Source organism: Theropithecus gelada, chromosome 15, assembly GCF_003255815.1.
Source record: "Theropithecus gelada isolate Dixy chromosome 15, Tgel_1.0, whole genome shotgun sequence".
NCBI lineage: Eukaryota > Metazoa > Chordata > Mammalia > Primates > Cercopithecidae > Theropithecus > Theropithecus gelada.
This window is the reverse complement of record NC_037683.1, coordinates 39,641,506-39,655,118: the sequence shown is the minus strand read 5'-3', so window position 1 is coordinate 39,655,118 and position 13,613 is coordinate 39,641,506. Positions and strand designations below refer to the sequence as shown.

Below are 13,613 nucleotides of genomic sequence, written 5' to 3'. Positions count from 1 at the left end.
ACAATCCCCTCATCATGGCTGTGTCCCCAAGATGCAATTCTGTGAATTTCATATGGTTCCTTTCTCATTGCTGAGAATGCCAAAATGTTGGACATTTTTAAGTGCAAAAATAAGTTTATTTAATTTTATTAGCTTTTGCTGAATTATTGATTGTAGACCCATTCTATGATCTTATATCCATATCAACTTCCATATTGCCTTAAACTAATAGATTCTTTTCCCAGATCTAGTTTTCCAATAACAATTGCATTACTATTTTAAAATATGAGAGATCTAAGCATATTTAATTTGAGTTTTAGGACCTCAACAAACATCAACCTTTGATTCATTTCATGTCTGTTTTATAAGCCAGGGTATTCTGTAGTTTATTGGTGGTAGCTTTTTTTCCCTTACGTATTGCTATGATTGCAAACTGGAATATTTTAGGTCAGGTAGAACTCTAAGTTCATTTCTACAAATATGGGACTCTCAGTATATGATATTGGGTTAAGAGGAAACGATTTTTCCCTTTTAAAGTTAAGGCGACCATTCTCAGTCCTCTTGGTCTTCTCTTGCTGTGACTTCCTTCTTACAGTAAAAGATCAAAGACATTCCTCTGTGAAGGGCAGTAGTGTAGGAGCTGGTGAAGGAGAGACTGTCTAGAACTTCCTGCTCATGCAGTCCAAGTCTCTAGTGCAGAAGCTGCAGTGCTCCTCGAAGACCTTGTAGCTCAAGCACATTCCCTTGCTGCAATATTCCAAGGATACTGGCCTTATATCTTGAGGTTGGTGCCAAACGACCCCCATGGATGACGGAAGTCTGAACCATCCCCAAGTGGGGCATGATGACCTTTCTTGGGGGACCCATAACAACAAGAAAACCCTTCTGTGGTACCACATCTCTGTTGAGTACAAACTCCCTGGAGATAATGCCGAGGAGTCAGCAATACCATCAGAGGAGGGGTACTATGACTTTACTAGTAGACCAAATGAGAAGTGATACTGCTGTCAACTTCTGTGACAACAAAATGAACTAAAAAAGAAAGGTATCCTTTGTGGTGTCAGTGCTCTAGTAAGCAGAAAATCTGTAAGGCTCCTAAGAACATCCTGGTTGCTGGCAGCCATTTCTTTAAGACTTTATATAGCGTTAAAAGCTAAGAAAGCCCTAACCAAAATAATACTACCCACTTAGATATTGCTGGAGTCAAAATTTTTCAGTCTTTGTGGACTTCTTATATTCTGGTAACCTGGTGCTCACAAGCCAGAATAATGATAGTGACCTATCTTCAAACAAGTGAAATTTCAAACTTGCTGAAATTTTATTAAAGATGCCTAAATTTATTAAAGATTAAATATAAGCATTAAATCAGAAGTTCCAGGGTCTGCAGTTGTGGACTATAATAATAGAAAACCAGGCTGGGCATAATGGCTCATGCCTGTAATCCCAGCACTTTGGGAGGCCAATGTACATGGATCACTTGAGGCCAGGAGTTCAAGATCTGCCTGGCATACATGGCAAAACCCTGTCTCTACTGAAAATACAAAATTAGCCAAGGAGGGTGGCTCATGCCTGTAATCCCAGCTACTCAAGAGGCATGAGAATTGCTTGAATCTGGGAAACAGAAGTTGCAGTGAGCCAGGATCCTGCCTCTACCCTCTAGCCTGGGTGACAGGCAAGACTGTCTAAAAAACAAACAAACAAACAAACAAACCTCAGTTAATAGAGATGGTCTGTCTTCATCATGGGATCAAAAAATTGCCAATTTGGGGGAAACATTAAATCTTACCAATTTGGTAAGTAATATAAAAATTGAAAATGATGGCTGTAATGTCAACAAGGGCCAAACAGAAAACTACCAAGTGAATGACAATAGTTGGGTCCAGAATGCATCTCCTGAAATGGCTGAAAACAAATCCAAAGGTCAAACAAGTGTTTGCTGGGAATCATATGGGCTCCCAGGGAATTCAAGAAACTGGGAAACATGGAGGAAAAACCAAACTACAAAGAGATTTATTTATAATACATCATCTAATAATGAAACAAATTTGGAAGATTACTCAATGATGCAGCCACCTATTGCCTTTTCAGGGGAAAATATGCTACTCATATTTGAGTAGAAACCTTGGAAGAACCAGATTTGGATGTTGCTCTACTTTCAGGGCTGGATGATGATAAGAATGTATTAGCTGAAGCTGGGTCTAATCAAGATGGAGGTGATATTAGAACTTCACATGATTTTATAATAAGTGTGGTTTGACACCTGGCACTTCAAGTGACTTCAAGTATGAGTTGATACCAGATACTTCAAATGATTTCAAGTATCAATTGATACCAGGTCCTTCAAATGATTTCAAATATGGATTATTGCCAGAATCTTGGCCAAAACAAGAAACTTGGGAAAATGGTGAATCATTCGTGTTAGGTTGTTCTTGTGTTGCTATAGAGAAATACCTGAGACTGGGTAATTTATAAAGAAGAGAGATTTAATTGGATCATGGTCCTGCAGGCTTTACAGAAGCATGATGCTTGCATCTGCTTGGCTTCTGGGGAGGCCTCAGGAAGTTTACAGTCATGGCAGCAGGTGAACGGCGAGGAGGCACCTCACATGGCGAGAGAGGAGGCAAGAAAGAGTGTGAGGGCAGGGAGGAGGTGCCATACACTTTTAAACAGTCAGATCTCTTGAGAACTCACTCACTATCATACTCTCATGAGGACAGTATCAAGCCATGTGGGTTCACCCCCATGACCCAAATATCTCGCAGCAGGCCTCATCTCCAACACTGGGGATTACATTTCAGTATGAAATTTGGGCACAACAAATATCCAAACCATATCATCATCTCCAATCATGAATAAGTTAAAATGCCATCATTGTAGCTATGCAGCCAAATGCAACACTAAAAAGGCACTTGCTTATTTATACATGAGTGAGGTCATTTAGCTGTGATTTTTTACACTTGAAGAAAACATGGAAGAAAACATTTCTTGGTGCATAAGAAGGATAAAATTGCAAATATATGGTATGTAAGAAGATCATGCTAGCAGCCAGTGTTGGAGTAAGACATGGATCTTGACCCTATGGTTTTTGTGTAGGCTGTACAAATAAATCACAGCCAGGAAGGCAAGAAAGTATAGATGAGAGACAGGATACAGAATCCCTCATGATAAAGACTATGAGGAGAATGAAGTAGGAGAAGCTGATGAAAAACGGGTTGATGATGGAGATCAGAATGACCCATCGCAGTGAGATGAATTAGCAGATGTTTGTATGTCTCTAGATATTTAACTGACACACTATATTCCCCAAGGATACTGCATTTGTACAAAATACAAATTGACAGTTTGGATTGTTGAACTTAAAGGCTTGCAAAATGTGGTACATGCTAGATGGTAGTTATGTTGCTAGAGAATTGTATGATCAAAGCCTTATAGCAAAAAAAGTTTTAATATTTGCAAAGGACTGTACAACAATCATGTGGTTGAATTACATGGAGTCTTCATATATTTTGTTGGTTATCAAACTAAAGTATTTTTTACTTATGGGATGTACAGTAACTATTTGGGTCTTATGGAAATATAGTACCTGTCCTAATAGAGCTCACATTCATGTGCTACTCTAACATGACTGAAAAAATTCATTATGGAAGTACAGTGACAGTTGACCCAATCACTCAGTTCATCAAACTCCCCAGGTTAGCCTGTACTAGCAGAGTTGTATTTCTATATTTATTTTTTGCTTTATTAATTTTATTTTTAATACAGATTTTCAGTAAGGGGCATTTTCAACCTCATTGGTTCTATTTTCTTGTCTTTTCCATTTTAATTTGCTTCATAACTTAAACCAAGTCTCTTCTAGTCTTAGTTATTATGTCTCAATTATGTGCCAGTGGGCATGTTTTTAAGAACTGAAGAAGTAATTTATTGCAATGAACTAACTGACTTCCTCTATTCCTTCTTTCCTTTTTGACATGAATTTTACTACCCCACAAATGAAAAATGATGTTGCAAAGTTACTGTGGTGAAGTTGAAAAATATCACTAAAATGATTATAATTTAGTATTACCTTTCTCCTGCAGCTCTAATCCGATGAATTCTTACTATATAGTGTGTTCTGACATGGTATTTGGTTTTAGGTATCTGTTACTTTGGTGCTATTCTTGTTTGCCTTTTCTTATTTTTGCCAGGGTACTATACCTCAGTCCTATTTAGAAGACCTGATGGAAAGAAAAGTCATGTAAATAATAAGTAAAATGATTTGTTTTATGATTTATCCACCATGTCCAGTTTGGTAGCTTGTTATGCAGTATAAGTGAAATATCAGGTTTTTACCCTATGCTCTTTTTAATCATTAAAATTAATACAAAATGTATATAGCAGTTGGGGGAGACATTCCGCCATGAAAATTGAGAGAAGGTCCTGGTAAAGAGATGTGCTTCTTTATTTTCTAGGAATATCTAGTCTTCTTAGAGTGGACTGGTCATATCTGGAATGAGGTGCTTCCTGAGAAATCTCTGGATCTCCTTCCAAGCATGTTCCTGTGCGGCTGCGTGTGGGATCACTTCTCCTCCCCAGTGTAACTTCAAATCGCGGGTCATTGAGGCACAGCACAGAGGAGAATAGGGAGGTTCTATCAGGTGGCCTGCCCCAGGGTAAGAGAGCAGGGTCCAGTTGTTCTTCCCATGTCTCCTCAGCTGTCCTATGGCTTGTTCAGCATGTGCTTTGCTGTTGATAATCTTATCGCCTTCTCCTACGATGAAGAGGAAATGCCCCTGGGCCTCTTCAACAGGAAATAAATATTGACTGGCCCCAACTTCAGTTGTCTCATAAATGCGATAGAGCTCTAGTAACCCCAAGGCACTGGTGGATATTAATTGTGCAGAATAGGGAAAGGGCTGATAGATCTTACCACGATACACCTGTGGAATGCCAAAAGGAAAGTTGGTTCCATTAATAAGTACCGTGGCTGTGACTTGCTTTAGGTTAACAGCCATAGATAGTCCAATCTGTACTCCTTGACATACAGAGACTACCCCAACGCCTGGGCCAAAGACCTGAAAAATATAATAGAAATGAGAAATTATTCTATCCTTCATTTAGGAAAACTCCACAATCTCAAACAACCAAAGAACTTCAATGGCTAATGAGAACAAAGCAAGTATTAATCCTACCCACATCCCTAGATATAGATTTCTGGAATATATAATATGTATTCAAAAGAAATACTCCAAAAATATGTCAAGCTTTACTGACTGTATATTATGGATTCAGCATTGTGTTAGGTTCTGAGTTTAAAATGCCCTAAAGAAATACAAATGTCATAAGAAATGGCAGGTGGCCATTGTGAATAATGTGGGTCAGGGTGTAGATGATTGGTAAACTTTCTTGCACCAGTTCTGAGCTCCCTTCAGAGGAAAGGGCACCTTGTAGGAAGAGACTGAGAAAGAAAGTGAGATCACAGGATAGAGTTGAACAGAGGATTCTAGATTTGCTTTGGTTTTTCCAAGTTTTCTCATTGTAGAGAAAAATGTCATAAAGGAGGCTTGGCTCAGCTTCCTCCCTCATTGTCAGTCATCAAATAAGCATCCTTAAATCTTCTACCCTAAGGCAAGCACTGGGAGTCACAGACAGAAAACTAACAATCTCTTGTCATTAAGGAACTCACTGCCAGATGAAGAGACAGGAGGAAAAAAGAAACACAACACATGATTGGAGCCTCATAAATTCTATGATATAAGACTGCATATAGGCTAGACTGCCAACCCAGATTAGCAGGGAATAAAGGCAGGATCAAAGAAAGGCTCTCAGAGGAAATGGGCTACAAAACAAAATGAGTCTTCGTATCAAAAAATGAAAGCCAAGCCTGGGCAACATAGTGAGACCCCATCTCTACAAAACTAAAAAATTAGTTGGATATGGTGGTGTGAGCCTGTAGGCCCAGCTACTCAGGAGGTTGAGGTAGGAGGATCAGTTGAGCCCAGGAGTTCAAGGCTTTAGTGAGCCATGATTGTGCTAGTGTACCCCAGCCTGGGCAATAGAGTGAGACCCTGTCTCAAGAAATAAAAATAAAAATAAAGTCAACAAGAAGGAATGGTATTCTATGCTGAGTATAGCAGACACTGTTAGTTGCCTACACCGGAGCCATTCTCCAGAATTTCAAAGCTAATATGACCTTGATTTTGTGTGGTGTAGCAATATATCCAGCCCCAATGGATAAATTCTGAGGGATCCTAATCTATTTCCCTTTCTCAGCCTTTCTTCTAAGGCCAACATATTCTACCTAAGGACTTTTTCCCCCGCCATGCAAAATGACACAGAATCATGAAGAGAAAGCCTATGTTTATGATCATTCTTTTCAGACTAGTATACTGGCCTGTTGACTTAATTCCTAAAACTGCCAGAGTCATTCTGTGATCTTCAGAGTAAGGCTAGAAAATGGCAGAAATGTCAATCTAATCGCCTTGATCAAAAACTACACTGAGTTTCTAAGCCAAAGTTTGAACCATCTATCACCAAATCTGTTATGTAAGAGAATAAGATGCCTTATGTTGATGTTGTTTAAGCCACCATCAGCCACTTTTCTGGGAAATGTAGCCAAAACATTCCTAATGTATTCACCATGGGAGAAACACATGCGAAAACTGAGAGGCAATGAAGAGCAAGGCATTTAGAGGAACCACAAGTAGTTCTTCATTATTTTAATTTAGAATATAAGGTGGGAAATAACATAATAAGTCTGGAACAGAAAACACTAACTTTATGGTGCATAGCTTTGAAAGATAGATTAAGCATCTTCAGTTTCTTTTCCTAACTAAGGAGGAGAATTAGGACAAATTTTAAAGATAGGCATAAGATAAGACTGAATAAGTACACAGAAGTCAGATCCTAGGAAGTTTTGTCTAACATGCTAGGAAGCCTGAATTTTATCCTGTAATAAATAGGGAGACTCTTAAGCAAGTGAGTAAAATAGTTGTGTTCTAGGAAGGCCCATTTTACAACTGTGACTTGCATAAATGGAGGCAGAAAAGCCATAGCTTAATGCACTGATATAAGCAGGAAATTATAATGTCCTGAACTAAGGTAACACCAGTAAAAATGAAAAGGAAACCACATGTTCAAGAGTTATTTTTGAGTATTGAATGTATTGCTCCTAGTTACCAATTTGGTTGGGAATTCTAAGGAGGAGTTAAAGAAAATCGTTCTTTGTGCCACAAAATAAAGCTCTGATTCTCCTTGAGCACTGGCTCCTGGCAAGGACAGAGTCCCAGAGAGAAGCATCACTTTTCTAAAACCTTTGTTGACTTCCTGTATTTATTTTAATTGATCTTCTATATTTTACAGGCATTTTATAAACCAATGTTTGGGATATTTTCCCTACTACTTAGAAACACATGAATCAATATACAACTCATGACAAGCTGATGAAAATGTGAGAAATTCTTAGGGTAAGAGGGGAAAAAAAATAAACAAATGGAATGAGTCATATATACTCTTTATTTCCTACCCTGTATATTTAAGAGGGGTGGCTTGAATCAATTAAAAGTTCCTTTCAAGCTCTGAAATTCTGTATTTTTTTAATTTTAATTTTTATTTATTATTCATTTTTGTTTTTTGAGACTGAGTCTCATTCCGTCGCCCATGCTGGAGTGCAGTGGCGCAATCTCAGCTCACTGCAACCTCCACCTCTCAGGTTCAAGCAATTCTCCTGCCTCAGCCTCCCAAGCTGGAACTACAGGCGCCCCCCACCACACCCGGCAAATTTTTGTATTTTTAGTAGAGATGGGGTTTCTCCATGTTGGCCGGGCTGATCTACTACTATGATATGGGATAGAATTGGAGTTTATTAAACTTTGTTAATTGCCTGGTTAGGTCATCTGCCCACCTCGACCTCCCAAAGTGCTGGGATTACAGGCATGAGCCACTGTGCCCAGCCTAATTTTTATTTTTAATTGACAAATAATAATGATACATATCTATAAGGCACAATGTGATATTTCAGTGCATATGTACATGGTGGAATGAACAAATCAGGCTGATTAACATATCCATTACCTCACAAATTTACCATTTCTTTGTGGTAAGAACATTTAAAATCTAATCTTTTAGCAATTTGGAAATATACAATACATTATTATTAACTATAATCACCATGCTGTGCAATAGATCACCAGATCTTAGTCTTCTTGTCTAACAGAAACTTTGTACCCTTTGACCTACCTTTCTGCCCCAGTCCTATAGCTTAATATAAAAGATAGAGAGTGACAGTTATGGTAAGGAAAGATGGGAACTCAGAATGGATTTGGCCATGGAAGATAAACTAAAAGCAAGTGTAACATGAATGAACAAAAAAGCATGACTCAAATCTGTGCAGGCCTTTTAATATGTTTCTGGCCCTTGTCAAAACAGTAACTCTTGTTACAATTTCTACCACAAAATTTGGGATCAAGAAATTTTGAGTTCTTAGAAGTTACTTAAAATCAATACGTAGAGAAATATGACCCGCAAGAAAGATCTCTGTTCTATCATCCTGCAGAAGAGACAATGTGAAGTAGGTTTAATGGAATTTCTCAGAGTCTGGGGGAAAAAATCTGGTTTCCAGGCCTGGATTAATCATTAACTAGCTATCTATGTGACATTGGCAACGACAGTGATGAAAAAGTCATGTAGCAAATATAAGGGGAACGAGGCAAAGACAGTGAAAAAAGAGAATCACATAACCTCTCCACTTCTCATCTAAGCCAAGAAGAAGGCTCACAATGATAATATTGACTGACAGTTCAAGGGCAGTTCCATTATATGCATCAAAAATAGCCATTTAAAATGTTCAATGTGTCAGTAGATTGTCAGTAATTGTTGCTTATTTCTGCAAACCTGATTATATTTTGGTGATCCTTATATAAAAAACCATGTAGTATGGAGATTTAATTTTATTTCAATTCTTATTAAGAAAAATTAGAGGCCAAGGCAGGTGGATCACTTGAGGTCAGGAGTTTGAGACCAGCCTTCCCAAAATGGCAAAACCCTGTTTCTACTAAAAATACAAAAAGTAGTCAGGTGTGGTGGTGCACACTTATAGTCCCAGCTACTCAGGAGGCTGAGGTAGGAAAATCACTTTAACCTGGGAGGTGGAGGTTGCAGTGAGCTGAGATTGTGCCACTGCCTCTACCCTAGGCGATAGAGCAAGACTCTGTCAAAAAAAAAAAAAAAAAAGGAAAGGAAAGAAAAAATATTGGGCAATTAACAAGGTTTAATAAACTACAACTCTATCCCATATCATAGTAGCAAAGCACATGTTTTAAAATTTTAAAAGGCATATGGATTGGAAAGCACTATAGTGTTATGTGTAAGGGCTCACAAGTAACTAAAAATTCAGACTCATTCCTCAAAGAAATACAGATTATCTGTCCAGTTAAGTATAGTGATGAGAAAAATGAGAGCTAGTTAATAATTAGAGCTATAAGATAAGGCTGAAGAAGTATGAAGTCAGATCATAGAAAGTTTTGTCTAACATTTGTTCATCTTTGAGCGCTTAGTATTGCCAGGTTCTATGTAAGTATTTTGCACGCATTATCCTTTTTTTTTTTTTTTTTTTTTGAGACAGAGTCTCGCTTTGTCACCCAGGCTGGAGTGCGGTGGCAGGAACATGGCTCACTGCAGCCTCAACCTCCCGGGCTCAAGCAATCTTTCCTCCTCAGCCCCTGTTGAGTAGCTGGGACTACAGGTGCCCACTACCACACCCAGCTATTTTGTTAGTATTTATAGAGAAAGAGTTTGGCTATGTTGCCCAGGCTTGTCTTGAACTGTTGGCCTCTATTAATCCTCCCATCTTGGTCTCCCAGAGTGCTAGAATTACAGGCTTGAGCCATCACACCCAGCTAGTCCCTTTTTAAAAAATAACCATAATATCCTATGACTTCTCTTAACTTCCAAGTACGATTCTCAGTGAACTTGAAATTCTATTCATGCCCATGTTATTTATAATTCACATGATTTATTTCTCATCCAGTGTCTTTTGCTCAGAAAGACAAAATGCATAGGAAGTTAGCCTGTGCCCATCGTAGTATCAAAAGGCACTGGCTTCTGGCCAAGTGTCAGATCATGCCACTGCACTCCAGCCTGGGTGACAAAGCAAGACACTGTCTCTTAACAAAAACAAAAAACCCCAGGGAGTCAAACCTACTGAAAAGGCAAAAATTACCTTCGGATGTCTCAGGAGAAAGTTGGCAGCCTCCTCAAAATATTCCAAATCTGTTACTTCTGGTTTGGCGGGCAGGTCTTCATAGTTAAAGTAAGCCAAGGCCAAGGAGGCAAAGCCACGACTGGCTAGGAGGCTGGCCCGAAATTCAAGCAGCCCACCCAAACCACCAAACAAATCAATCACCCCTGGGAAGCGACCCTCTCCTGAAAAATAACAAAACAGAATTGTACATGAAGAGAAGGTGTGGAAAAGATAAGAAAAACTTGAAAATACAAAGCAGAAATGCAAATTATAAGATAATAAAAGAAAAGATAAAATAAAGATAATAAAAGCATGAGAAGACAAAGCAGAAATGCAAAATTATATTCAAATATAATTTTGAAATTAACATTTAAATTTTCAAATACGATTCCAACAGTTTTAGCCTTCTCCCTGGGGCAGAATTAAGGCCCATTGACTATACAATGGAATACAATATCTAGATGTTTGACTAGGAACTACATTCACTGACATATTTACTGTCTGCAGCCCAGGAAATGGGAATTCATGGTAGTTTCTATACTCTTGTTGTAAAGAAAGGCATAGAAATTAGGCTGGAGCTTCTTAACCTATAAAGAAGTATACAGATAAGTTTTAGGAAATCCATGGAGATCCTGAAATTACAATATATGCAAAATATGGTGTGTATATATATATATATATATAGACACACACACTTATAGATGAATTTTACTTACGAGAGGTTCCACAGATTTAATTTGGTTCTCAAAGAAATCTATGGCTCAAAAAAATTTTTTGCAATGATTGTATTAGCTAAAATCCTGACTTAACACTGCTCTGCTACACTCATTTGACTATACAGTGATGAAATCTTACACCTAAGCATATGTCAATGATGAGCCCTTTTATTCAATACCACCATGTTTATTTTCTGCAGGCTGACACATGGTAAAAAGTAGGGACAGTCAGAGTATCATCCTACACTCACTCCGTATAGGCAGCTTTCTTCCAAAATAAAGCAGAGCCTACACACTGAAAGAAACTTACGATGCACTTATTGGGGATATTCTGTTCTTTTATAAGTGATTTTAACTAAGACAGACTGATCCCATGCATGTTTGAAATGAGTGGCTTGATTTAAAGGAGTATTGGGAATTTTTTTTAACTTACTATAATTAATTACAATGAATAAAGAAGAAATAAAGTGATGTTGAATATATCTTAGTTTTAAATTATCATTTGCATAAATGAATAAGGATGTTTTTACCATCTGATTGACAAGAATGGGGAAACACTTAAAAGTACTGAGTCTTTTATCTTGGAAGAATGTTACAGTCAAGAAATATTTGTGATCCGACTCAACCTCCTTATAACCTCACACAACTCAGCTCTCTTTTGTTTCCCCTGTAGAAAACACACGTGAAGCAGGAGACCCAGCACATGCAATGTTCAAGAGGATTCCCAAACAGCACACCCTAAACCAGCACATCATCCCAAGATGGAAGGCCTGTACCAATAAACAGATTTTTAACTGGGGTAGGATAATAGAGGTACAGCAATTTGTGCCATTTAATTCTTGATCACTACCCATAATAAAGTGGTCTACATGCTATTTACTGGGTATTTAAAAAATTCAGATTTATCTGAGCAAGTGCATGGGTTATGGTGAATTTGGAAAGGAAAGCTTTTATTGCTTCTTTTCTTCTGAGAAATTAACTTTGCTTTATCTGGCCCCACAATAAACTCTGAGAAATGTACCAAAAGATGTTTAAACCACTTAGTTATCGGTATTTGGAGATTTCTGTGGGAAACTATGAGTGTTCTGATAAGTTTTATAGCCATTAGGAAGCATGCTATATTATTAGATTCATGGAATAATCTATAAATATGTAATATTTATGAAGCTACAGGGTACAAAATTTCTTGCATCCTCTATATTTGCTGCAATCTTTCAGTCCATCTTATCTCCAGCTTGTTGTGGCAACAAGGTAATAACCAACGCCTAAATTGAAACTCAACCTAACAGAGCCTGCACAAGGATCTGGGATATGGTTTCCATCACATCAAGATGAGGGTCTTCATATAGCCAGACTTCAATCCAGAAAAATTTAGCAAATCCAAAGCTATGTAAAGTCCATAATGTAGGGACTCCATAAACTATATGTAGTCACATTCTTAGACAAGCTTCAGAATTATTGAGAAGAAACTTGAGCTGGAGTGGAATATTACCACATTCTTGTTCTGACCCAAGGTTAACATTGATTGTAAGGCAGGAAGCAGTGCTCTAGGTATTATCCATATTCAAGTTAAATTTCTAGAGAGATAATGCATTTAAAGTGGAAAAACAAGAATAACAATAACCAGAGTAATTCTACTCACCTGGAGGGAGAAAGAGAGCTCCTCGAAGGCGGCCTTCTCGAACCTGAATTCGTGTGACACCAGGTGCCACATACCACCTCTCCAAAGTCAGGCTGGCCTTTGGAGCACTGGCAGCTTTATTGTTCACTATTAACTCTAAGTCGTAAAGTTTTAATTGGACCTGGAAAGGCTTATTCATCACATCTTTTTTCAACAGTCTTGTTAATAGCTTTTCAGGTTTCAGAGACCAGAAGAGACCCATGGGGTGGACTCCCATATAATCCCCTCCAAGTGAAGAAGCATGCTTCAGGTCCACCTCACCAAATTCATTGGCCCTATAGTGGGCTTGAGAATAAAACATGTTTCCGCTTTCATCTTCCAGTGATGCCTGAAAACTCACCATCTGAAAGGGAGTCAGGCCTGTAGCTTGGATATGCACTGGCTCATCAACAAGTGCACTCACAGGGGTAGCTGTCAACTGGATCATTTTTTTAGTGTGGCACCTGGAATGATTCTTCAGGAATATCTTCATCAAAACCTCAAAAAATAAAGAAAGAGGAGCAGTAAAATAAAGTAGAGATAAAGGTTGATGAAAGATGAATTGAATCAGCATTCAGGCCACTTAAGAGTCAGTTCTAACCCTCTAGTTCTTTAGAAATTTCCTGATATAATCTTCTAGTACAAGACACCTGAGAGCTTTCAACGAATTTCTAGAAGACAGTAAGCAAGCTGACAAATTTTGTAACAATAATGAACCAGCGTTAAAGAAGCAGCAGCCAAAATATGCATGAATGGTATCAATATATCTAGGAAGATAACACAACCTGTCAAACAGAACCTTTAAAAAAATCAAGTACAACAGAGGATAAAAATGAGATTTGGATTTGAAAACATGGTTATTTATTGAACGTCTATATATATGAGACATTTGACTTCACGCTAATCCCTTCCCCAAGTCCTGGAAACAGAATGCTTTGCATCCAAGAGTTTACCTGCAACAGAACATAAAAAAATAGAGGGATCATGGAAGAGGAATACTATACAGCCATGAAAAAATGAAACCATATCCTTTGCAGCAACG

The 13,613-nt window shown here is 38.1% G+C and overlaps 1 protein-coding gene and 1 pseudogene across 1 annotated transcript; one reads left to right on the top strand and one right to left on the bottom strand.

Annotated features, from left to right (window-relative positions):
- Positions 1-459: 459 nt before the first annotated feature.
- Positions 460-3,265, top strand: LOC112607699 (annotated as a pseudogene).
- A 254-nt stretch (positions 3,266-3,519) lies between these two features.
- Positions 3,520-13,088, bottom strand: BAAT (bile acid-CoA:amino acid N-acyltransferase). The gene is made up of 3 exons (XM_025360014.1): positions 12,554-13,088; positions 10,175-10,377; positions 3,520-5,030 (listed from the first exon to the last, which is right to left on the bottom strand). The coding sequence occupies exons 1-3, from the start codon at positions 13,062-13,064 to the stop codon at positions 4,443-4,445; spliced, it is 1,302 nt and encodes a 433-aa protein (XP_025215799.1). The 5' UTR covers positions 13,065-13,088; the 3' UTR covers positions 3,520-4,442.
- Between the last annotated feature and the right edge of the window lie 525 nt (positions 13,089-13,613).